This window comes from Prionailurus bengalensis, chromosome C2 (assembly GCF_016509475.1).
Source record: "Prionailurus bengalensis isolate Pbe53 chromosome C2, Fcat_Pben_1.1_paternal_pri, whole genome shotgun sequence".
Classification (NCBI taxonomy): domain Eukaryota; kingdom Metazoa; phylum Chordata; class Mammalia; order Carnivora; family Felidae; genus Prionailurus; species Prionailurus bengalensis.
The window spans coordinates 2339945-2366475 of record NC_057350.1 but is presented as its reverse complement, the minus strand read 5'-3'; the positions used below and the strand labels follow the sequence as shown (position 1 = coordinate 2366475).

The 26531-nt window shown below is 51.2% G+C and overlaps 1 protein-coding gene across 2 annotated transcripts in view; it reads left to right on the top strand.

Moving 5' to 3' along the window:
* Positions 1–26287, top strand: part of TRAPPC10 (trafficking protein particle complex subunit 10) — an 87163-nt gene extending 60876 nt beyond the window's left edge. The window contains exons 13-23 of one of the 2 annotated variants that reach the window (XM_043593473.1): positions 255–367; positions 4308–4822; positions 6026–6167; positions 7195–7353; positions 8159–8388; positions 15552–15652; positions 17005–17131; positions 17989–18159; positions 21210–21387; positions 24343–24537; positions 24876–26287. In XM_043593473.1, the coding sequence (XP_043449408.1) occupies positions 255–367; positions 4308–4822; positions 6026–6167; positions 7195–7353; positions 8159–8388; positions 15552–15652; positions 17005–17131; positions 17989–18159; positions 21210–21387; positions 24343–24537; positions 24876–25117 (2173 nt within the window). In that variant the 3' untranslated portion in view covers positions 25118–26287. The remainder of the gene's footprint in view (positions 1–254; positions 368–4307; positions 4823–6025; positions 6168–7194; positions 7354–8158; positions 8389–15551; positions 15653–17004; positions 17132–17988; positions 18160–21209; positions 21388–24342; positions 24538–24875) is intronic. The other variant, XM_043593474.1, reaches the window with a different exon arrangement.
* The last annotated feature ends 244 nt before the right edge of the window (positions 26288–26531 follow it).

Below are 26531 nucleotides of genomic sequence, written 5' to 3'. Positions count from 1 at the left end.
GGGCCCACGGTGAGCGTTTGGCAGACACCCAACGGCGAAGAGAGGAGAAGCCCGCCTCGTGCTCACGGACCGGGCCGCCTGTAAGTTAGGGGCCTAGTCGGCACGTCTCACGTCTGTCCTGGAGCTCCAGATAACGTAGGCCCCGAGGAGACTCCGCGCCGGGCTGCACGCGGAGGCCCTGGGGACCGGGAGCCCCTGGTGCCGGTGCCGCTGGGGGAGTGGGGCCTCTTCTCAGATCCTTGACTCTCCTCCAGCTACCTTCAGACCAGTAGCCTTTTGGCCAGCGATCACCACCTGACTGAGGACGAACGGAAGCACTTCTGCCGGGAGATACTCAGCTTTGCCAGCCGACAGACGGACAGCCCAGGTCAGACCCGCTCTTTGCGGGGAGGGGCGGGGGGTGCTTTCAAGAACCTCACTTTTGAAAACCCGCTTCGCGCTGAAGCAGAGTTGGCGCACGGCGTCCTAGTAGTTTCGGTGTGGGCGTGGCGATTCAGCGGTTCTCTGCGCGCTCCGTGCTCGTCACGACAAGTGTGCTCTTCGTCCCCACCCCTCCCGCCTCCCTTCTGGTGACCACCAGTGTGTTCTGTATTTAAGAGGTCTTTGTCTCTTTCCCGTTTGTTCGTTTTGTTTCCTCCTTTTTATTTTGAGAGAGAGAGAGAGAGAGAGAGAGCATGAGCAGGGGAGGGGCAGAGAGAGAGGGGGAGAGAGAAGCCCAAGCAGGCTCCGCGCTGTCAGCACAGAGCCCGATGTGGGGCTCGAACCCACGAACCGTGAGATCGTGACCTGAGCCGAGATCAAGAGTCAGACGCGAAACCGACTGAGCCACCCAGGCGCCCCTGTTCTGTTTCTTAAATTCCACATATGAGTGAAGTTGTGGTATTTGTCTCATTTCTTTCTGACAGATACTCAACTTGACCAGCTGACAGCCCTGGTCAGACTCACTTTTAAAACTTCTCTTGTGAAAACTTTCAAATACTGTAGGAAAGCAAAAAATTAACACAGTATATAACACAGGCTACCCACCTAGATTCAGCAGCTGTTAACTTTTGCCGTGTGGCAAACATGTATCTGTACCTTTCTTTCTACTGAACTTGGCAGTGACTCCAGATCACATGACACACTTCACCCTGAAACTGCTTAGGGTGGCCTTCTGAAATCAAGGGTGCCCCCAGCCACCCAAAGAACAAGGTTCTGACTTCAGCTACTAAGTGGTCTATATTCAAATCTTCCTCAATGGTGCAAAAGAAATGTTTTTATAAAGTATTTTTAGTAGAGTCCAGTCAGGGATCACAAATTGCATTTGATTGTTATATCTCACTTCTCTTTTAATTACTTTTTACTTTTTTATTTTTTGAGGGAGAGGGAGAGGGGCAGAGGGAGAGAGAATCTCAAGCCGGCTCCGCGCTGTCCGTGCAGAGCCCGACACGGGCTTGATCTCGCAATTGTGAGTGCGTGACCTGAGCCAGAATCGAGTTGGATGCTCAACCAACTGAGCCGTCAGATGCCTCACTTCTTTTTTAATTTAGAACAGTTCTTCCCATCTCTTTTCCTTTTTTTAATATGCTGTTTTAATATACTAGCTCTATTGAGATACAATTCACCCATTTGCAGTGTACAATTCAGTGGCTTGTAGAACATTCATAGATACGCACGGCCATCGCCACACAGTGAATTCTAGAACATTTTTGTCTCCCCCAAAAGAAGCCTCATACTTATTTGTCCCAGCCTTCCTCCTCCCCCCACCCCTGGCAACCACTGATCCACTTTCTATCTCTGTAGATGCCCATTCTGAGTATTTCACGCAAATGGAGCAACCACACGTGGTCCTTTGTGACTAGCTCATGTCCCTGCGCGTCACGTTTTTAGCACTCATCCATGTCGCAGCCCGTGTCGGTGCTTCCTTCCTTTTCGTGGCTGAAAGTAGTCCTTGTGTGGATGGACCGCACTCTGTTTATCCCTTTGTCCACTGTGTGACATCTGGGTTGTAAGATGCTGACCTTTTAAAGGCATCGAGCCCATTGTCTCACAGGCTCCCCACCTTGTGGAATTTGTTGAGTGTTTGCTCAAGGGAGCATCACCCAGGAAGGTAGGTCTGAAAGGCTTAGATTTAGGCCAGAGATTCGGCAGATCCATTTCTTAAGTGGTGCTGTGTGGTGAGGTTAAATTTATTGTAACATTTAGCTCCTCGTGTTTAGTTTTTCAAGAAGAGTGCTCATTTAAGATAGTTACTGCCTTAGTCCACTTAGACTGCCATAGCAAAATGCCTCACACCAGATGCTTAAACAACAGACATTGTTTCTTGCAGTTCTGGAGGCTGGACGTCCAAGGTCAGGGTGCCAGCAAGGTTGGTTTCTGATGAGGCTTGTCTTCCTGACGTGTCTTTACATGGCAACAAGAGAGACAGAAGTGGGGTGGGAGGGGCAGGGCGGAGAGGGGTGGGGGGGGGAGGGTGAGGGAGGGGGAGCACTCGCTCTACTGTCTCCTGATAAAGACACTAACGCTTCATGACCTCATCCAAACCTCATCATCTCCTAAAGGGCCCCTGTCCACATACCATTGTACTGGGGGCTAGGACTTCCACTTAAAAAGGGGGACCACAGTGGGACCCCTGAGGGCTCAGTCAGTTAAGCTTCTGACTCTTGAGCTCAGGTCACGATCTCACAGTTTGTGGGATTGAGCCCCATGTCAGGCTCTCACTGACAGCACGGATTCTCTCTCTCCCTCCCTGCTCATGTGCATGCACTCTCTCTCTCTCTCTCTCACTCTCAAAGTAAATAAACTTAAAAAAGAGGATGGGGTTGACCACAGTGCAGTCTATAGCAGTTTTTAAGTACTTGAAAGCCAGTGTTTCCAAAGATTTTGGCTTCAGGTAGGTAGATATACGGTTGTTGATTGCTGGGGTGCATTTCACTCAAATTGAGCTATCTGGATGGTTTCTCAGGAGCAACATGGCATTGGTTTGTTTGTGTTTTTTTAGATTCTTTTTTTTTTTTTTAATTTTTTTTTTTTTAACGTTTATTTATTTTTGAGACAGAGAGAGACAGAGCATGAACAGGGGAGGGGCAGAGAGAGAGGGAGACACAGAATCCGAAGCAGGCTCCGGACTCTGAGCTGTCAGCACAGAGCCCAACCCCGAGGCTCGAACTCGGGAACCATACGATTATGACCTGAGCCGAAGTCGGACGCTTAATCGACCGAGCCACCCAGGCACCCCTTTTAGATTCTTTAACGTGCCCCAAATGGTCATTGGCAGAGCCATGTGCCACATCTGCTTTATGTGACACGTATGTGAGACTGCACAGGCACGCCTCCTGCCAGCATTCCTTGACGACGTCTCTGTAGGACTAAGATGGTCTATGATTGACCACTTGTGCTTCCTTTCCTTCTCTCCTTCCTTCCTTTTAATTAAAGTTTATTTATTTATAATTTATAGTTAAAAGGGAGAAAGAGAGCACATGTATGAGAGCTGGGGAGGGGCAGAGAGAGAGGAAGAGAGAATCCTAAGCAGGATCCCTGCTGTGCTGTCAGCGTGGAGCCCGACGTGGGGCTGGAGCCCATGTTCCGGGAGATCGTGACCTGAGCCAAAATTCAGAGCCAGACACTCGGCCGACTGAGCCACCCACGCCGCCCCTCAAGTGCTTTTAGAACATTAATCTCTGCAAGTCTTTCCTTAAGTCGATTAGTGTTTAATAAACTTACCAGTCTGGCAGCCTTGTACGTTTTCTGGAAAACCAGAAAGAAGGCCAGAGAGTACAGTGGGTTCTCCCACTTGGTAACTGGGAGGCTGTGGCCTCGCTGCCCTCTGGGGGTCCAGGACACAGCGCTCCCCACTGGCTGGTTTCATAGGCTGGCAGGCACCTGGGTTTATTTCCGGATATATGGGGGGAACGTGGGCGTCTTTACTTGAGAATTTCTTTTTGTTGAGAATTTCTTTATGTAGGCGGGAAAGCGGTGGAGTTCTTTGAAACAATTCTAATAATTGGACTATTTATGAATACTGTTTTGAAATTCAGGGGGTAATCGACCTGTTTTTCTCTTAGGTTTGCCAAAACAGAGCTTACAGACCTTAATTTCTTCACATTTTATGACTTCCAGGAGTTATCTGGGCATGTGTTTATGCTTCCCTTTTGACCAAATACCTCGTTTAGCTGTGCGAAGACGGCGCGGGGCCGGGGGGTTTACGCCGTCCCCTTTGAATAGCGTCGCTTCCTGCTTCTCGTGCCCGGTAGCGACCGAGGCCCCGCCGCCTGCAGGCAAGCCAAGGTGGGACCTGGCGACTAACTCGTGGTAATGTGCGTTTACAGGTCAGAAAATAGTACTCCCTCTGCACTGTTTTGCACAACTGAGAGACCTCCATTTTACCCCTTCCAACGCCGTGGTCCACGTGGGGGGGGTCCTGTCCGTGGAGATCACCTTGTGCAGCCAGATGCCCATGCCCGTGCACGTGGAGCAGGTCGCCATCAACGTCCACTTCAGCATCGACAAAAACAACTACCGCAAGACCGCTGAGTGGCTGACCAAGCACAAGACGTCCAATGGGACCATTAACTTTCCGACAGAGACCTCGCCTCTCCCCGCACCGCAGAACAACTTACCCGCGCTGGAGTTGTATGAGATGTTTGAGAGAAGTCCTTCGGACAATTCCTTGAACACAACGGGGATTATATGCAAGAATGTTCACATGCTCCTGAGAAGGCAGGAGAGCAGCACTTCCCTAGAAACGCCCTCCGGTGTGGCTCTGGAGGACGGGGCCCACGTGCTGAAATGTAGCGGTGTGACTCTGGAACCGGGGGCCAATAGGATAACGTTCAGGACGCAGGTACGTGTCGAGGTGGGGAGCTGACTTTAAAGACGGGTCGGGAAGGGTGTCGAGCTCGCCCCAGCTGTTGGACGTGTGGCGTCTCTGTGCCCTACCCTGGGCTTTGTTTGTATCCTTAAAGAAAAATAGACTGACGTTTTATTTATTTTTTTTTTTTATTTTTTTTTTTTCAACGTTTATTTATTTTTGGGACAGAGAGAGACAGAGCACGAATGGGGGAGGGGCAGAGAGAGAGGGAGACACAGAATTGGAAACAGGCTCCAGGCTCCGAGCCATCAGCCCAGAGCCCGACGCGGGGCTCGAACTCACGGAGTGCGAGATCGTGACCTGGCTGAAGTCGGACGCTTAACCGACTGCGCCACCCAGGCGCCCCTAGACTGACGTTTTAAAAAATCTTTTATACTTAAACAGATTTATGGCAGTTGATACATTTTTTTTTACAAATGTTTGTTTGTTTGTTTATTTATTTATTTATTTAATTTGAGAGAGAGGGTGCAAGCATGCTGGCCGGGGAGGGGCAGAGAGAGAATCCCAAGCAGGCTCCACCCGCGAGCCCGGACGTGGGGCTCGATCTCATGAATCGTGACCTGAGCCGAAATCAAGAGTCTGATGCTTAACTGCCTGAGCCACCCAGGCACCTGGCAGTTGATACATTGTGAAAGAAGTTCTTAACGTGTGGATAATTCTGTTTGCTCTCGCTGGTATTAAAAAATACCATTTGTTGGCCTGTGCTTTCAAAGAAGGTGGCAGTCACACTAAATTTTGTTTCCTTTTGTTGGCTGCTCGGCTGTCAAATTAGCGGCTCTGACCTCTCTTCCAAAGCTTGCCCTCAGGCAGAGAGCCCTGTAGCCTGGACTGACGACGTGGCCAGCGCAAAGTACCGCTCGCTGTTGGTCACGAGTTCTTAGTGTAGGCCTAGAGCAGGGCTCCGATCTCGTGCCGGATGTTCCATGGAAGAGAACGCCAGTTGTTCCATTGAAAATAACGGACTAGAAGCAGAAGGGCAAAGTGACGCCTCAGTGACTTAGGGAATCCTCGACGGGGGTGGAGGGCGCTCCCGAGCAACCTCCTGCGCGGCCGGCCCCGGAAGTGCAGGGCGGAGGGGGGAGGGCGGGGCTGGGACAGCCCTCCCTCGGAGGATCCATAGATCCATAGATCGGATTGGTACAGGAGTGGGGGTGACTCGCCCGCTTGTGCCTCTAGGCCAGGGAGCCCGGGACGTACACGCTGCGGCAGCTGTGCGCCTCGGTGGGCCCGGTGCGCTTCGTCCTCCCTCACCTGTACCCCCCCGTGCAGTACGACGTGTACTCGCAGGAGCCGCAACTGCGCGTCGAGCCGCTGGCCGGTGAGTGGGCGCCGGGCTGGGCGGGGCCTTCCCGAGGGGTCCCCCGTCCCTGTCCGCAGCCACTGCCCTTTCGTTAAGTCCTCAGAGTAGGAGGAACTGGCGCAAAGACCACGTGGCGCTTCATTGAAAGCACAGACGAGTGACTTTCTCAGCTGTTTAGGCCGAAGACGACGTATTTACTTGGCTTATTTCTTCCATTTGGGAAGAAGAGGCAAAGAAAGCATTTTTTCTATTTAATCTCTCCATACTCCCTACTTTTCTTTTTTTTTAAAAAACAAGCCCCCCATGGCCTCCAGGGAAGGCCCTCGGGTGCTGAGCCGTCTCAGCCGGTTCCAGGGCACCACCGGAGGGCCTCTGCTGACACGAACCTAGCGCCGTGGCCCCGAGGGCCCAAGTGCTCCGAGCGCCATGGTCGCGGTGCTCATACCCTGCTCCCGCCCGTGACCCTCGCTCCCGTTCTTGCCTGCGCCTTCCCGCCCCTCTCACCTGTTTCTTCCTCCCCCCCCTTCCTCGCCTCTTGCCTTCTTCCTTCTGCCCGTCCTGGGGTGGGATTCACAGAGACCGCGGCCCACCTCTGCCCTCCATTTCCTTCCGGGAGAAAGCAGTGGCCGCGCCTTCTGCCCAAAGGTCCAGGCGTAACCCGAAGAAGCCAGAAGCGGTTCTGAATAGCAGCAGTACATTCGATTCCACGTCCGGTCTTTAGTGTCCTTACCGGATTCTCTCTCGCTGCCTTTTTGGCAGATCAGTTTTGAGACCCTCACAGACGTGGTTGCCACTGTGATCCCCAGGTCTCTCCTCGGTACTGACGGGTCTCAGGTTCTCTTGTTCCCAGCGAGGGCCCCCTCAACTGTGCACCCCACATCACCGAGACGAAGAGTGAGGGTGGAGGGGTGGGCCGTGGGGGGGATCATGGAGCACCTAAAGGGAACACATCTGGTTTAGTAGGAGAAACGGAGCATCCTTTTAACCTCACGGTAGGCCTTCCGTCCACTGATTGTGATACTGATCGCTGTCTTTTTCCCTTTAGATAGCCTTCTGGCTGGTATCCCTCAGAAGGTAAAGTTCACTGTCACCACTGGCCATTATACGGTAAAAAACGGGGACAGCCTGCAGCTCAGCAACGCGGAAGCCATGCTCATCCTGTGTCACGCAGAGAACAGAGCAGTGATCTACTCCAACACGAGAGGTGAGGCGGCAGTCACCTGGCGAAGGCGGACCCTACCGTGTGAGGCTGTAAGGCGCCTGTCGTCCAGGCCGCGCTCAGGCGGTGTCTGAGGACCACTTCTCCCTGCAGCTCTCTCATGGCAATGGCCTGCCTGTAGGTGGGCTAGGACCCTGCCGCTGGATGGGACATTATATTTGGCGGGGGGATGGACTGAGAGCCGTGCATATGTTTGGTGGCCAGGCGGTGCTGAGCTTGCTATGGACTTGTAATGCAGCATCATGGCCTGGGTCCCTGCTCCAAGATGATGCCCTGTCAGCCTCCAGTCTCCTCCTACCTCCCCACCCCCACCCCCATCACCAATAAGCAAAAGCAAATCAGCCTTTTTAGGCACTGGGCAGAAGCCCTAAAAAAGCCCCGTGTCCCCCGGTCCCCAGGCAGGAGGTGTGGAGAGAGGACACTGGTCCCCTTCTGGGCAGGCGTTGGTCTGGTGGTGGGACGGAGCGGGAGCACGTGATGCAGGGAAGCACACAGTAGGCCATGGGTGGGCCCTGTGGGAAGTGTCCCTTTTCTGCTTTCAGACTTAGCACAGCGACCGTTCTCTGGCCCACGGCCAGCCAGCTTCCAGACAGTATTACTGTCTTAGAGGGTTTTGTTCCCGATTTTCCTGCCTCTGCCCTCCCACCGTAATCCTTTCTAGTACACTCTTCTGCACACGTAGCAGCAGCAGGAGTTGGGCTGGACCTTCACTGCTGAGCCTATCTCCTACTAGTAGAGAAAGGAACAGCGGAGGGAATGTGTTAGAAGTGACTTTTTCTGTCTTTCCTAGAAAAGGCTTCTGATGCATTGCTCCGGGTTCAGTCGTCTGACAAGGTCACAAGCATCAGTCTGCCCGCTGCTCCTGCGTACCACATGATTGAATTTGAACTGGAAGTTCTCTCTTTACCTTCAGCTCCAGTAACTGGAGGAGAGAGCAGCGTGCTGGGGATGACAGAGTCCCACAGGAAGCATAAGGACACACAGAAAGCCGGCCAGTGCATGGCTACCACAGACCACAAAGTAAGGAGGGGCTGGAATCGCTCAGCTCGGGAAGGCAGCCTCTGCCTGCCGCACTCGCGCGAAAGAGGGGGCTTCTGTTGAAGTGGCAGATTGCCCTTTCCTGATGTCACAGCCTCTCGTTGGATTTAGCACGTGTAGCTTCGAATCACCCCTTCTTAGATAAGGGGTACGTCGTGCAAGGACAGAGACAAACAGGCTCTGAGTTTCCTGCACCAACTCAAGAGGGAAGGACGGTTTATCGTAAGAGAGAATGTTTGCTTAGGGGAGGGAAGTTTGGGTCTGTAGTCCATTTGTCTTGATGAAGAGGCTAGGCTGAGTTCCGTGTGTTGGTATGCTCCCATTTCTGTCCACTGAAACGCCCCATCAGACTTAGCCAGGAGGAAGCGCCATCAGTTTACGCTTTGATGTTGATGTCGATTGACCGTTATCTGGGAGATCCATGGCTTAGGTCCACATCCACGGTCCTTCAGCTCAAGGACTGCATAGCTGCCGTTGTGCTCATTCGGGCATGTCCATGTCTTGCAACACAGATGTCACTTCTGAGGGTTTTTAATGGCCCCACAGGACTGTACATATATGCACACCTTAAAAAGCTGCTGCCGGTGGGCCTGGCTTCCAGTCACCCTGAATCGGCGTGCTGAGACCCTCCGCTCTGGGACGATGACAAGTCTTGGCACACCCTCCACTGCGGGAGGTATCAAAGACACAACGGGTGCTGGGACAGCACGAAGGTTTGAGTGACAACCGAAAGCTGGGACGGGACTGAATGACGAGGTTCATCTCCTACACGAGGCCGCTCCTTCCAGACTGGGAGAGGCGGGTGTTCCCAGTTGGTACAGGGACCAACTCGGAGAGTCCAGCGAAATGGACAAACAGGAATATGTTCCCAGGAAAGAACAAGATAAAACCTCAGGAAAAAGCATCTCAGTGAAACGGAGACAGTTTACCGATAAGGAGTTCAAAGCGATGGTCCCGAAGACGCTCACCAAACAGGAGAAAAACCGATGGACACCAAACCTCAACAAAGAGATGGGAAATACAAGAACGTACCAAAGAGAAATCGCAGAGTGAACAACAGAACGGCTGAACTGAAATACAGACCAGATGAAGCAGAAGAAAGGATCAGCCACTCGCGGTCAGTGGAACTCAGTCAATGAGAGCAGCAAAAAGAATGACAAAAAGTGAAGACAGTTAGGAGCTCATAAGACATCAAGTAGACTAATATTGGGATCATGGGGCTTCCAGAGGAGGAGAGAGAAAGGGTCAGAAATCTCCTTGAAGAAGTAATGGCTGAAAACTTCCCTAATCTGGGGAAGGAAACAGGCATCTAGATCCAAGAAGCCCAGAGAGTTTCAAGGGAGAAGAACCCAGAGAGACCCACACCAAGACACCTTATAATTACCTACCAAAAAGTAAAAGCCAGGAGAGAATCTTAAAAGCAGCAAGATGAAAACCACTTGTTATGTACATGTACGTGATGCTAAGTCTATCGGCAGACTTTTCGGCAGAAACTTTTCAGGCCAGAGGCAGAGGCACGATACATTCAAAGCACTGAAAGGAAAATCTCCAACCAAGAATGCTCTCCCCGGCAAAGTTACGACTCAGAAGTGAAGGAGAGGTAAAGGGCTCTCCAGAGAAACAAAAGCTAAAGGGGTTCATCACCACTAACCCGGCCTTGTTACAGGGAATTCTTTAAGCTGAAAAGAAAGGGTGTTCACGAGAACACATGTGCAAGAATAAATCTCACTGGAAAGGTAAGTATATAGTAAAAGTACTGGGTTAATCAGTTATAAAGCTAATGTGAAGGTTAAAAGACCTAAGTAGTAAAAATAACTACCATTGTAATAACTCATTAAGGAACACACAGATAAAAAGACATAAAGCATGACTCAAAAATATCAAATGTGGGGGCGAGGAAGAGTAAATGTGTTGAGCTTTAGAATGGGATCAAACTTCAGTATTAACTGAAAATAGATCGTTACAGATACAAGTTGTCACATGTAAGCCACGTGGTAGCCACAAAGCAAAAACCTGTAGCAAATGCACGAAAAAATAAAGAAAAGGAACATAAGCATACCACCAAAGTCATCAAACCACAAAGAGAAAAGAAGAAAGGAACAGAGAGAAACTACAGAAACAGTCAGAAAACAACAAAAATGGCAACAGGCACGTGCCTGTCAGTAATTACTTTAAACGAACTCACTCCGTGTCCAGTCAAAAGACACTGAGCGGCTGAATGGGTGAAAAACGCAAGACCCGTGGATATTCTGCTTACAAGAGGCTCACTTCAGATACAGGGACACACACAGACTACAGTGAAACCAAAGAAATCAAAAATCTAGAACAGCTAGCCTTCTATCAGACAAAATAGACCTTAAAACAAAGACTATAATAAGAGACAAGGGGGAGAGTGTTACTTAGTGGGGTCCATCCAGCAAGAAGATACAACACTTGTAAATGTGTGGACAACACGGGAGCAGCTAAGTATGTAAAGCAAATGTTAACAGACCTACAGGGAGAAATGGACAGCAGTACAATGATAGTAGGGGATTTTAATGCCCCATTTATATCCATGGATAGATGATCCAGACAAAATCAGTAAGGAGACATTGGCCTTAAGTGACACATTAGACCAGATGGACTTAACAGATGTTTACGGAACATTCTGTCCACAGGCAGCAGAATACACATTCTTCTCAAGTGCACATGGAACATTCTCCAGGATAGATTGTATATTAGGCCACAGAGCAAGACTTAACAAACTTAAGAGGATTGAAATCACGTCATGCATCTTTTCTGACCCCAACAGTATGAAACTAGAAATTAATTACATGAAGGAAACTGGAATATTCACAGATATGCGGGGATTCAACAGCAGGTTGCTGAACAACCCCTGGGTCGAACACGAACTCAAAGGGAGATCAAAACATGCTTTGCGCCAAATGGAAATGGAGATGGGACATACCCACATTGGCTAGAGGTGGCAAAGGCAGGTGTAACGGGGACGTTTGTAGGGATAAATGCCCACCTCAAGAAACCAGAAGTCTCAAGTAACCCAGCTTTACACCTGAAGGAACTAGAAAAAGAGGGACAAAGCCCAGACTTAGTAGAAGGAAAGAGATAACAGACGTGAGAGCAGAAAGAAATGAAGCAGACTAAAAAGGCAAGAGGAATGATCAATGAAACTGGGAGCTGGTTCTCTGAAACGATACAGTCGACAAACTTTTAGCTAGACTCACCAAGATAAAAAGAGCGAGGACTCAAATCAGAAATCAAGGAGATGTTACAGCTGACACCACAGAAATACAGAGGATCACAAGAGACTGTTCTGGACAATCGTATGCCGACAAATCGGGCAACCTAGAAGAAAGGGATAGATTCCTAGGAACATACCACCTACCAAGAGTGAACCATGATGAAACAAAATCTGAACAGAATGATTACTAGTAAGGAGACTGAATCAATAATCAGAACCTCCCAACAAACGAAAGTCCGGCCAGAAGGTTTCACTGGTGAAGTCTACAGAATGTTCAAAGAAGATGTATTAATTCTTAGTACATTCTTACAGTTCTTAAACTCTTCGAGAAAACAGAAGAGGGGGGATCTCTTCCAAACTCCTTCTACGAGGCCAGCATTGATTGACCTGGTTCCAAAACCAGAAAAGGATGCCACAAGAAAAGAAAATTACAGGCCAGTACCTCTGGTGCGCCTATGTGCAAAAGTCCTCAACAAAATATTAGCAAGCCATATTTAACAATACACTAAAAGGATCATACACATGATCAAAAGGGCTTTATTTCAGGGATGCAAGGATGGTTCACCAGCCACAAATCCGTCCGTGCGATACACCATGGTAACAGTAGCGAAGTGAAGGATGAAAATAGACACAGGAAAGGCATTTGGCAAAATTCGACATCCATTTATGGTAGAAACTCTCAACAAAGTGGAGATAGAGGGAACATACCACAACGTAATAAAGTCCACATAGGACAAGCCCAGACTAATAATGTGCTGGACGCTGAAAGCCTTTCTTTTAAGATCAGGAGTGAGACAAGGATGTCTGCTCTTGTCACTTTTATTCCACATGGTACTGGAAGTCTTTGCCGGAGCAGCTAGGCAAGAAAAAAGAAAGAAAAGGCATCCAAATTGGAGGGAAAGAAGTAAAATGTCACTATTTGCAGATGGCATACTGCGCGTATGTATATGTATATATACACACACATACATATAAAGCTCTAAAGGCTTCATCAAAAAACTTAAATTCAGTAAAGGTGCAGGATACAAAATGAGTATGCAGACATCTGTTGTGGTTCTCTATACTAATGATGAGCTATTGGAAAGAGAAATAAAGAAAACAATTCTATTTACAATTGCATCTAAAAGAATAAAATACCTAGGAATAAATTTAACCAGGGAGGTGACAAACCCACATACTGAAAACTACAAAACAGATGAACATAAGAGAATCTAAAAACATAAAAATAATATAAAAATAGGGAGGGGTACGAAACATAAGAGAGTCTAAAATCCAGAGAGCAAAATGAGGGTGGCTGGGGGGGTCGTGGGAGGGGGGATGGGCCAAATAGGCAAGGGGCACTAAGGAGGACACTTGTCGGGGTGAGCGCTGGGTGCTGTGCGTAGGGGACCAATCACTGGATTCTACTCCTGAAATCGTCATTGCACTATATGCCGACTAACTTGGATGTAAATTAAAAAAATCAATCAAATAAGTGAAATTTAAAAAAAAAGAAAGAAAACTACAGAACTTGGATGAAAGAAATTGAAGAAGATACAAATACATGGAAAGATAACCTGTGCTCTTGGATTGGAAAATTTAATACTGTTAAAATGCCCGTAACTACCCAAAGCAATATACAGATTGAGTGTAATCCCTACCGAAACTCCGATGGCATTTTTCATAGAAATAGAACAGAGAATCGTAAAATGTATGAAACCACAAAAAACCCCAAATACCCACCACTTTCTTGAGAAAGAATAAAGCTGTGGGCACCATGCTCCCTGACTTCAAACTATATTACAAAGCTATAGTAATCAAAACATTATGGTGTTGGCATAAAAGCACATACACAGATCAGTGGAACAGAATGTAGAGTGCAGAAATAAATGCACACATATATGATCAGTTTTTTTATGACAAAGGAGCCAGGAATGTGTAATGGAGAAAAGACAGTGTCTTCAAATAAATGGTGCTGGAAAAACTGGGCAGCTACATGCGAAAGAATGAAGCCGGACCCCTGTCTTATGCACAAAAAAATAACTCAAAATGGATTAAAAGCTAGAATGTAAGACCTAAAGCCATAAAATCCTAGGAGAAAATAGGTGGTGAGCTCCTTGACATTGGTCTTGGCAGTGATTTTATGGATCTGACACCAAAAGCAAAAATTAACAAGTGGGACCACATCAAATAAAAAAGCTTTTACACAGCAAAGGAAACCATCCACAGAGTCAAAAGACAACCTACTGAACGGGAGAAAATATTTTCAAATCGTATATCTGATAAGGTGGTAATACCCAAAATATATCAAGGACTCCTACAACTCTAGCAAAAGCCCCCACAACCTGATAAAAATGGGCAGAAGATCTGAATAGACATTTTTCCAGAGAAGACACACAGATGCTCAACATTACTAGTCAGGTTGACGGGATGTGCAGAGACGGAGCCCTCGTGCGCTGTTGGTGGGGATGCAGACTGGGGCGGCGCTCTGGAGAACAGTATGAACGTGCCTCAAAACATTAAGAATAGGGGCGCCTGGGGGGCTCAGTCGGTTGAGTGTCCGACTTAGCTCAGGTCATGATCTCATGGTTTGTGGGTTCGAGCCCCGCATCGGGGTCTGTGCTGACAGTGCGGAACCTGGAACCTGCTTCGGATTCTGTGTCCCTCTCTCTCTCAAAAATAAACATTAAAAATAGAACTACCCTACAATCTAGCAATTCTACTTCTGGGCATTTATCCAAAGAGAATGAAAACAGTTACTTGAAAAGGTATCTGCACCCCCGTGTTCACCGCAGCTTTATTTGCAACAGCCCTAAGTGTCCAGCGATGGATGAATGAATGGATAGAGAAAACATTGTGTAGATGCACCGTGGAATATTACTCACCATAAAAAAGAAGGACATCTTGCCATTTGCAATCTTGCCACGGACCTTGAGGACGTTACGCTCACTGAAATAAGACAGAGAAAGACAAATACCATACGATCTCTCTTCTATATGGAATCGAAAAACAACTAAAACCAAGCTCATTGATAGAGCAGACCGGTGGATGCCAGAGGCAGGGGTGAGAGATGAGGCATAGGAGAAATGGGTGAACTGGGTTTTTTTGTTTTTTGTGTGTTTTTTTAGTTGAAATAAGTTGAATAATTAAAAAAAAAAACAACCTGCGTTAAACCAGTAGGATAACAGGCTAACACACACAGTCATCGCAGAGAGATGAGGCTTAGAACACGAGACTGGTCAGCACCTCAGGGATAATGTTTTAATTTTCATTCCTTGAAATTTTCTTCCCTTCTCTAGTAACAGAGTTCAGGAAGTGAAGTTGATACTTACTTCAACGTGAGCACGAAACCAGGGCTGGATGAACATGCGTCTGTGCTCTGTGTCATTTGTTCCAGGGGGAAGTAAAAGGAAGCTTGAAGCAAGGCCCATGCCCTTAGCGGAGTTATCAGCTGGGTCCACACCGCGCCCCCAAAGTGCTTGCCTCTCTGTTACGTAGTCGTTGTCGTGTGGATTATTTGGATAATTCATTTTGTAATAGTGATTGATCATGTCGACTTGACAGAACGCTTTGTTATAACCTCCCGCGCGTTAAAAACCGCCTTTGGCGTACCGGCCACGTTGGTGTGGGAAGAGCGAGGTGGCGCTGGTGTTCCTTGCCACGGCATCAGCTCCGGAGCTTTGGAGACCGTTCTGGTGACTCCCGCACGTTTGGCCGCTTCCGTGTTTACTTTTCTCGTCTGTGTACGTAGTTTTATGTTTCTCCTTTGTTCGTGCGTGTGATTAATGGAGGTTTGCTTTCTAAATAAGAAATGGTGAGGCCATCGAATGTCTAAGAGATTGGCAGCCACCGCTGATTTGGATGGATGGTGTGGCGGTGGCTGTGGTCGTCGAGTGGTCTGAACGCGTGTCCCTCCGTCTCTCCTCAGGTGTCCATCGACTGCCCGTGGTCCATCTACTCCACCGTCATCGCCCTGACCTTCAGCGTGCCCTTCAGGACCACACACTCTCTTCTGTCCGCCGGGACACGGTAAAGGTGGCCCCCCAGGCCTTGCTCCTGCCCCACGCCCTCCTCCACGGAGCCCCTGGCTGCGCAGAGCTCGGCCTCAGGGACACTGAGCATGTTTTCTTACGTAACCGTGACGCTGCTTTCCACGTGTTGAGATTCACAGGGATTTCCTGCTGCTCTGTAACAGCCGGTCCGGATTCACATTTCCCCAGATGTCTCAGAAGTGCCTTTGTGCGGTTAGGATGTGGGCAGTGGGATCCAAACCAAGGCCCCGTTTGATTGTTAGAGACTTTCTTCTCTCCTGTTTCTCAAGCCAGCGACCCATTGACAAACTTGGGTCATTTCTCCTCTAGAAGGTCCACCATTCTGAACTTGACTGGTCAGAATCTTGTGGGTTTGTGTAACTGTTTCCAAAGGCAACTGTTAGTTCCGTCTGAGCCAGGATTTCAGCCCCAGCACTACTGACGCTCGGGTCTGGTAGCTCCTTGTTTGGGGGGGCCGCGGGGGTTCTGCACACCCCCGCCGCTCCCGTTTTATGCCCGTGGCCCTCCCCATCCTCCCCACCCCTACTGTGGCCACCAGAAGTGTCTTGAGGTGTAGCACCACGTCCCCTGCAGGGGCAAAACCGCCTCCAGGGGGAAAGCGCTTCTGCTCTAGAAGCCGGGTTCGATTCTGATTCAGCCATTGGACGCGAGTGCTTGGAGGCGGAGCCCTGTGCTGTGTGTCCCCGCCAGGAGACTGTGTCCGGCTGTCCCACCATAAGTGGTGACATGCACACTGCTCCCTGGGCTCAGGGCTGAGTCTGGCCTCTCATCACAAAATGCCTTTTGTTTTCATCCGTTGATGACCTCGGATGACCTTTGCATCATTTGGGAACAACGGTGTCGGAACTGTATTTAGAGCGGACGCTCTGCTAGCGGCTTGCTTGCGTTTCCTTCACGTTACGGGGAGGGAACCGTAGACATTAATGGGGAAGACACCAGCGCTTCCGAGCAGAGCCTGGGTCGCTTTATTCAGACCTGTCGTCGTGTGCATCAGGGGTCGACGTGGACCCCGCACTTCGTTTCTCCAGGACCGTCACTCTCTCCAGCCTAACTCCCCGCAAGCTGCTGCGTGTGCAGAAGTCCAGTGACAGCCGTGTAACGGCACTGGGTCAGAAACAGAACGTTCTTTGGTCCGGTTTTCCTCAGAAGCAGCTTGCTTGGGGAGATTGGGTTTTGGTGGGGACACTTTCCCCCGTAAAATCGAAGGTGGAAACACACGTAACAAGTGGTTCCTACTTCACTTCCCCAGGAAGATCTTCTCAAGAAACCAGAGTACGTTTACTGAAGTTCTTAAGTTTCAAAATCATATTCTTTCTTTTTCTGCTTCAGGAAGTACATTCAAGTTTGTGTCCAGAATTTGTCGGAACTTGACTTTGAGCTGTCGGACGGTCACCTCGTGGATCCTGACAGTAACGCTGACCTACGGCTGGTGCCGCTGAACGCGAAGTCCCCGCAGGTAACGGCTCTCTGGGGTGGAGCGTCCACCCCCGGCAGGAAACGGCGGGGGCCAGGGTGCGACGGTGGTTCCAGCAGGTTTTGATGAAGACATAGTCTGCCTGTAGAGTGAGCCTTGCAGCCCCGAGAGTGACGTCCCGGCGAGAAGCGCGTCTGCTCTGAAACGGCCGCGTCGTTGCCGTGACGTGCGGGCCGGGCGGCACGGGGCGGATTGGGGACAGTGCTCTCTGCGTTCTGAGAGGGGTTCAGCCTTAAGCTTACCCTGCTGTGTGCACAGCTTTCTGGGAACACCTGTCCGTGCCCGAGGAAGACCTCTCGTGTCCGTGTAGCTTTGTAAGGCATCCCACCCGTGTTCGCGCTGCCCGGCCGAGCGCAGACCTTGCCGCCGCAGACGTTCAAAGGGTTTCTCAGGATGTGTGATCTGTAGCATTTTTGAAGGACTTCCCCGGCTAAGGGCTGACCCATTTCAGACGCTGGCCCAGTTCGTCCCTGTGCTCACGGGCGGTGCTGGTGCTTCATTCAGGCTGATGTTAAGTCTAAAGTCATTGGCCTGAACGTAAAGGCGACCTTTGCCGGTCGGTTGATGGCATTTCCCAGTTTGGAAACGTACGAGGCACTGTGTACTGATAAACGTTCTTGAAGCACTTTTATGGTCCCCTGTGCCATGAAGCTTACGGAGTCAGAGAAGATTAAAACCGTTAACTGACTTGGTGCAGTCTTCCAGTGGAGAAGGGCAGGAGGACCGTGGGGCACGGGCGGGAGCACCAGGAGGCGGGTCCCGGCGGCGGGCTCGGAGCGCGGCTTGGGGTGCGGTGTCCGCTGTGCCCGTGTGCGCAATGACAGTGACTCTTTCTGCAGCACATCCACAGCAAGCAGTCAGTGTTCTTTGTGTGGGAGCTGAAGTGGACGCGAGAGCCTCCCCCTTCTCTGCGCTGCCGGTTCTCCGTCGGATCCTCCCCGGCTTCGGGAGGACGGCTCTCCATCCCCTTAAAGCCGTACACTTACGAATTTCAAGTGGAAAATTTTTTCGTATGTATCGCGTTATTTTTTGGTGGGAGTGTGGGGTGGGAAAATGGAAGGTGGCATCATACTCCTTTTAATTAAGAAAAAATCAGATAGAAAAAAGTCTTTCAGAGTAATGAGGCAACAGATCAAGGAAAATAGTTAACACTTGGAGTAGCTCAGTCGTTGGCTGATTTATTTTAGACCCGCGGGTCCTTTTTGGGTGACATGTGTGGCCCTGGCGCAGGCCGGCCGATGGCCTTCAGATGGGTGTTTATAAAGACCCAAGGCTCCTGATCTCTGCTCCCTTTTCTCTCGCCCACATTCAGAATGTCCTGGAACTATTTCTTAGAGTCCTTTCATCCTGATCCTGGCTGCCGCTCAGGGGGGGTAACTTTATAAGGCACATCTCTGATTTTTTAAAAGAAAAGCTGACAATATGTAGAAACTGACTTCACGAGTATTGCAGAGACGTTCCCATAACCTGTGCGTGAAGCGTGGAGCTGAACGTAGCCTTGAGCTAGATGAGGACACGCGGCTGTGTGTTCGTTTCTTTGGTGAGACGCTGGGTGTTGTGTCAGGGAAATCAAAACGCAAATGCACGATTTTGTGCTGTTTCCTTCCCTTCTCTACTGCTGAAGTTGTCAGGCACTTTGAGGTGTGTTTGTGTGTGTGGCTCTTGCTATGAGCGGGTTTTTCGGTAACCCCTTTCAGCCAAAAGAGTGTTTTATTTCACTGTCTTTATCAGACTTAGATTGCGGTGTAGTCACCAGCATGATTCGTCTTTTCGTGGCACAAGCAGGAGCCTTTTTGGTGTTTTAACACCAGCGCCACGACCACTCCCGTGGTGCAGAGGCCGTGACTGTGTCTGGCCTGCTTATTACCACGAGGTAACTCGCCCGCGGTCACGCTGTCGCTTCTGGCTTTGCTGTTTCCTCTCCACGTGGGGAGCACAGAGACATTTCTGGTGGATTGCTCTTTGAAAACCCATTCTCTGGGGCGCCTGGGTGGCTTGGTTGGGCGCTACCGACTTCGGCTCGGGTCACGATCTCGCGGTCCTTGAGTTCGAGCCCCACGTCGGGCTCTGTGCTGACGGCTCGGAGCCTGGAGCCTGCTTCCGATTCCGTGTCTCCCTCTCTCTCTGCCCCTCCCCGGCTTGTACTCTGTCCCTCTCTGTCTCTCAATAAGAAATAAACGTTAAAATAAAATTAAAAAAAGAAAACACATTCTGTGAGGCCCAGAAATAAAGACGCTACTTTTTTTTAAGGAAAGCTGTTTTGAGATTGAGATAGACAGTCTATACACCATGAGTTTCACCCATTCGAAGTAGACGGTTCAGCACAGTCGGCATATTGACAGAGTTATGCAGCCATCATCATGGTCTCATTTTATTTTTGTTTTTTAAATGTTTATTTTGAGAGAGAACGAGAATGTGAGCAGGGGAGGGGCAGAGAGAGAGAATCAAGCAGGCTTCCACACTCAGCATGGATCCCAATGTGGAGCTCGATCTCACAACCCTGGGGTCTGACCTGAGCCAAAATCCAGTCGGACGCCCAACTGACCGAGCCACCCAGGGGCCCCCAGGCTCTCAGTTTAGGACACTTTAAACATTTTGCTTTATTTATTTTGTTTTTTAAATTTTTTTTTAAGTGTTTCTTTATTTTGAGAGGGAGAGAGCGAGCACGAGGCGGGAAGGGGCAGAGAGAGAGGGAGAGAGGGAATTTCAAGCAGGCCCCGTGCTGTCCACACAGAGCCCGACGTGGGGCTTGATCTCACAAACTGAGATCATGACCTGAGATCAAGAGTGAGACTTTCAACCGACTGAGCCCCCCCCCCCCCCACTCCACCCCGGGCGCGCCTTCATTTTAGAACACTTTGATCTTTCTGGAAAGAAACCTTCTACCCCAGCCCTAGGCAACCTGCAGATCTGCCTGTTCCAAACACTTCCTACACACGGGAGCGTGTCACACGGCTCTTTCTGCGACTGGACTCTTTGCCTTGGCGGACTGTTCCCAGGGTTCACACATTGTGTTGCTTAGATCAGACTTCAGACTTCAGTGGAGGAAGAGTATTCCGCCGTGTGCATAGACCACGTTTCCTTTCCCAGTTGTCGGTGGCTGGCCGCCTGGGTTGTGTCCGCCGTGGAGGGGACACACGTGGCGGGGGCTGTTCCGAACAGTGATGCCGTGAGAGTCCCCGTGCGAGTGTTTGCGAGTTCAGCTCTGGTGGGCAGATAACCGGGTGGGGTTGCCCGGTCCTGTGGCAACTCTCTTCACGGTTTTGTGAAGTTGCCGCGCTGGTTTTCAAAGGGACACCGTTGAGTACCCCCCAGCAGCGTGTGAGCTCCGGGTCTGCACATTCACACCGACACTTGTTTTGGTGTCTCCTTGCTTCTAGCCGGCCCCGGGGCCGTGAGGTGGCATCTCACCCTGGCCCTGTTGCCACACTTCCCTGACGGTAAATGATGCCAAACGTCTCTCATGCACTCCTTGGCCGCTTGCATTTTTTTCCTTTGGAAAGATGTCTGTTCATATCCTCTGCCCATTAAAAAAATTTTTCTTTAATGTTTATTTATTTTCGAGAAAGAGAGAGAGACAGAGCACGAGTGGGGAAAGGCAGAGAGAAAGGGAGACACAGAATCCGAAGCGGGCTCTGGGCTCCGAGCTGTCAGCACAGAGCCTGACGCGGGGCTCAGACCCACGAACCTCGAGATCGTGACCTGAGCCGAAGTTGGACGCTCAACCCATTGAGCCACCCAGGCGCTCTGGATGGATCCTCTGTCTTCCCGTCCCCCTCTCTCTGCCCCTCCCCTGCTTACCCTCTTTCAAAAATAAACACCCCCCAAAAAAAGAGAGAGACTGAGGTGCCCGAGGTGGGGACTTGCCAGGCACGCCATCCCTCCAGGGCGGTTGTTTAGGGGCCGTGCGCAGCAGCTCTGCTGGCCGACTCCACGAAGGGCTGGGCCGGCCCCTTCCCTCAGCCCTCTGGCACGTCTGTGGGCAGCACCCCCGTGGCCCAGAATAGCGTTTCTCCAGGTGGTTTCTGCATCTGTGCTTGTCTGTCTCTTTCTTGCCCAGACGTTATATAACGTGAGAGCTGAGATCCTGCCCCCTTCGGGAACGGAGCACTGTAGGACGGGTTCGCTCTGCTCCTTGGAGGTGTCCATCACGCGGCTCTCCGACCTCTTGGAGGTGGATAAGGATGAGGCACTGACAGAATCCGACGAGTATTTTTCCACCAAGCTTATGTATGAAGGTAGGTCTGGAGGCATCTTTTCCCCTGGCTGTTGTGCTAATCCAGTGCTTGAAGTGATGGTGCCCTCCCTTTCTCAGAGTATAGCGTTCTTTGTCTGAAGAGAGAATGTTCTAGAATCAAAAAAGCTCATTTGAATGCTGCGTTGTATAGCAGGTTCCTAGGCTGGCAGGATGTTGGACTTGGTTCTGGGGAGTCATTCTTCCTACAGGTATTTTTAAGCAGTCGTTGGGCTCAGTGCTGACAACACGGGGGCCCCTAGAGCTGCCGTCCCTCTCTGCCTGGGGCTCGGGGCCTTCCCGTGGCCGTGGAAGCGAGGCCAGAACTCTGGCGCTCAGCGGCCCATGCGCCCTGGGGTCCCTGCCCCTGTCCTTTCCCCTCTGGCCTCCTGGAATCCCCCGTTCCGTCCCCCACCTGACGCTGACCCCCGCCTGGGCCCCTCTGCTCGCTGACTCCCCCCAGAAGCCCCGCTCCACCTCTGCCAGGGCCGTCGGCGTGGAGTGTCGGGACCTCTTAGGCTCTAAAAAGTGATTAAGGAGCCAAATATTTCTTTCTTTAGCTACTTAAAAAATAACATTACACGAAATCATGCTTGAAAGATAGCTGTTTTCCAAAACAAGACAAAACAGTGAGAAGGGGCGCCTGAGTGACTGTGGGTTAAGCGTCTGACTTCAGCTCAGGTTCTGTGCTGACAGTGCAGAGCCAGCTTGGGACTCTCTCTCTCTCTCTCTCTCTCTCTCTCTCTGCCCCTCCCCATCTCATGCTCTCTTACTCTCAAAATAAATAAACTGGAAAAAAAAAAGGAGAGAAAAGAAAATAGACGGATGACCTTGATTTGAGTTCTTTCAAATCTGATTCCTGGTTCCACGGAAGGCAGCTGAGCCTTCCTTTCTGCCGCACTCGGTCTGCAGTGACGCATTGTGCTGGCTGGAGTGCGTGATGGGACCCCAGGCCTGCGTAGATCTGTAGTTGGTACAGGGCAGTATTTTAAACAACCTTCTGTGATACTACACCAAAACGTGACAAGTGCTGGGGTTTTAGAGGCCAGTTACAGGGTGGAATCTGAAATCATGTGAATGAACTTTTCGTACTCAGTTTCTTTAAATCCTTTGACCTGGCTTGTGGTTTGACTCTTCCTTCTTTCTTTCTTTCTTTCTTTCTTTCTTTCTTTCTTTGAGAGGGAAAGAGAGTGAGAGTGCCTGGTGCGGGGCGGGTGGGGAGAGGCAGAGGGAGAAGGAGGGGGAGGGAGGGAGGGAGTCAGTCCCAAGCAGGCTCCACGCGCAGGGAAGAGCCCAGCACGGGACTCTGTCACAACCGTGAGATCATGACCTGAGCCGAAATCAAGAGTCACATGCTTAACCGGCTGAGCCACCCGGGCGTCCCTGGCTTGTGGTTTGAAAGGCTCTTCTACCCAGGCAGCATTTTGTGACACCATGGCTTGGTCACTTGGGAAACGGGCCTCCTGATGCACGCGGACCTGCACGTGCTGTCACCTTCTGTTCTACCGTATGACACGTTCGCACCCGTTTCCAGCTCCCGCTGAGCTCATTAGGGTGGTCTGAGTCCTGGGACACTGCCTGGATCCCAGTGGCAAAGCCACGCTTTGCAAAAGCCCAACTTTGATCAGAGTTTGAGATTGTATCATTGGCACCTTGGAAGTGACGGGCTCCCGCCACTCGTTCCCAAGACCACATCTGCCGAATTCCCCAGACTGAACGGCACCGCTAATGCCGTCCGCGGTGAGCTCGGTAGTCTGTGACCCGTGCTGCGCCCGGGTCCACGTGCTGAGCTACCGGATACGGTGCCTCGGGGGGCCCAGGGTGAGGAGCACACAGGGCCTCCCTCTAATGCTTTGCAACTTCTTGTGAGTCCGTAACCATTTCTGAGTTAAAGTTAAAAAGATGTTTACTTAAGGGTTGCATTTAATAAAACTAACTTGACTGCTTCAGGAAGGACCTGCTTAAGGAAAACTGGCAGCTTTTATCCCCAGGTGTGTGGTGTTGGGGAGCCCACCGCCACGACTCTCCCGCCTGTGGGGCCTCGGTTCACGCTGGGACCCGCGGTCCTGCCCGCCCAGCGCGCAGGGCAACACGGGGGGTGGGGGGAAGGCGGGAGTGTGAAGGCAGCGTTGGCCCCGTTGCCCTGGGGACCTGGGGACCACGCACAGAACCGCTCTAGCGTGTCCCTCCCACATGTGGCTTCGGCCTCTGCGTGTCCTTTGGTACCACCTGTCCCCAGAGGCTCCTCCTCCCCGTCTGTAGGCAGCCTGTCCTCTGCTGCCCCTTCTTTGCTGCTCGTGAAGCTTCTAGTCCTTGAAGCCCCTTGGCTCCTGCTTTGCGTCCCCTTACAGAGGGGACGCCGTAACCTCTCTGCAAGGTCATCCACTTCTTGAGGACAAGGCTCCTCTCCTTTTTGCTTTTGAGTGCCTTCCCAGTTGGGGATTCACATCGTGCCGAGTGACCTCACGTTTGTGTCGTAGAAGGTGCCAATGACTGCCGTGCGCGAAGGCTCTCTGAGGCGCTGGTGGAGGTGCTCTCCATACGTCTCTTTCCGTCCCATCGAGAGGCTTGTCTGAGCGGCGGAGTTGGGGTCGGGACCCCAGTCTTATGCCGCCGCTTACCAGACGCGCCAGCGTCCTGCCCTGCCCGCGTTCCAGGTTGAACAGCCAGGGCGGCCACCGTCTTGAAACATCACACACGAAGTTTTCAAGTGAAATTGAATTGCTGCTGTTCATTTCTTGAGGAGAAAAAAGTGATTTTCCCTATGCGTCTAACATTTATTTTCGTTATTAAACTGATGTGTTTTATGTTCAGAAGCAGTTAGGAGACATTAAAATACAGACTGTGTCCAGTTTGGGATTTTGCGCTCTGGAGCGCGGGACTATTGACGCCTCTTATTTGGGTGTGAAAACCGAATGCTCTTGCCGGGGCCAAACCAGTGCTCTCGTCTGCGTTTCAGTGGTCGACAACAGTAGCAACTGGGCGGTGTGTGGGAAAAGTTCTGGCGTCATCTCCATGCCTGTGGCCGCCCGGGCCACTCACCGCGTCCACATGGAGGTGATGCCCCTCTTTGCGGGTTACCTGCCCCTTCCCGACGTCAGGCTCTTCAAATACCTCCCCCACCACTCCGCGCACTCCTCGCAGCTGGACGCTGGTAAGGACTCAGAGATGGGGTGCGCTCACGTCGGAGCGAAGAGACCGCTCCGTGCGGGGATGGGGGAGGGGGGCTCCGCTCGCAGCGCCCGCGCTTCCGGACCAGTCGCGTGTGCTCGGTGCCGGTGGCGTCTAACCGAAAACCCGCTCGGGGTTACGGGTTGTAGGCGCCTGCTCCGGGGTTGGGTCCTCTGAGGGCCCGCGCGCCGGATCCCCGTAGGGGTGGCCTCGTTTAACGTTCTCTCGTTCGGAAGGTCAGCTTGGGTGGCTTGCGGCTCCCCGGGGCAGGTAGCAGGTCCCCGTCGCGGGCCCGCACCTCACTTCCTGTGCATTTTGCAGATAGCTGGATAGAGAGCGACGGGCTGTCGGTGGACAAGCACGTGGACGAGCAGCCGGACGGCGGCGGCGGCGGCAGGTGCAGGGGCAGCGCGCACCTGGCCTCCGGCGGCGAGCACAGGGGTTTGCCCATGCCCCGGCTGCAGGCGCTGCCTCCCGGCCAGGTCTTCAACGCCAGCGTGGGCACGCAGGTGTTGGTCATCCCCAGCAAAGACGACCACGTCCTCGAAGTCAGCGTCACATGACCGTGCCTCGGGTCCTCGCGCGCCCCGGGCCGTTCGTGAGTGCGCTCGAAGGGGTCCCGCCTCCTCTGCCCCCCCGTCGTCACATCCTAGCGCTAACCGGACTCTCGGTGATTCTGCCTGGCCGTGGAGGCGTCAGAGAATGTCAGCGCGCAGCCGGTCGGCCGAGCGACAGCGTCATTTCCGTGTTGTCCGTGGTGTAAGATTCCCCGTTACTTCTTTTTTCCTCCCTGTCCTCGTGCCGGCGCCTCCGGGGTTTGCCTGGACCCCACCCCCGCCAGCCCTCTCCCTGCCCCTGGAAGGTCTGTGCCCTGCTCTCTCACCCGGCAGTCTCCCGGTCTGCCGGCTCCTCATGGAGTCCGTGGGCCTTCCAGGGGGACACACGGCCACCCTCGCCGTCTTAGTAGTGACACGTGTATGCCTTTCTGGGCACACGGCTGCCCTCTTTCTGGACCGGTTGGATTTGTAAGGCTCCCGAGGGATAAAACACCATCCTTTACCCAGATGAGTTGTGCTTCTCTAGAATAACACCCTTGGAGAGCGGGTCAGCGAGGCTGAGTGCTGGAGGGGGGAGGGAACTGAGCCCCTTCTGTGCCTTGGGACGTCACACTGGGAGGGCCTGGAGCCTCCGTTAGCTGGAGCCATTTTAAGGTACTTTGGGGAGACTAGACCAGGGCCTAAAGGACCACTGGTACTGAAATAGTTTAGGAATAAACGTTTCTGGAACCCCTTTTCCCCATGATACTGATTGAATTATCATATGCACTTGGAATTAAATATGTATTTATTTTAATTATCATTACATTGGGGGTTGGTACATTGTTTTCTTCTCACCTTAAAAGTCTTTCCGTGTCATTGTCGCCGTGTAATCGATACTTTCTTCCGCACCTTAAGTCCTAGAGGTTAAGAGGCTCCATTTCAGTGGAGATTGGCGGGGCCCTGTCAGTGTGCTTCTAGTCTGGTTGTGGGAATGACGGAAGTCTTGGAATATTCTCTGCCGGTCCACTAAAATTGCAGTCGTAACCGTACCAATGGATTAATTTGCTCTCGGTTGTAAATTTAATTGTACATATGGTTGATTTATTATTTTTAAAAGTACAGACTAACTGATGTAATGTTTATGTACAAGTTGCACCAAAAATCAAGGACAAAATAAATGTGTGTTTGTTTTTACTGGTGTGAGAGTCACGGCTTGTAAATAAGTGTTGGCTGTATGAAACCTTTTCCAGCTCTCCAAAGCAATGTATTTTTGTACATAAGAGAACTCTTACTTCCCCGGGAAAGCGTGGTCAGAACGGAGCCCGGCAGGCTGATGCAGAAAGGGAGTGCGGTCAGGCCCAGAGGGCACGGCCTCACGCCCAGCTGGAGAGGAAAGGGGCCTGCTTGTCACCTGCCAGAGAGAGGCTGGAGGAGGCTG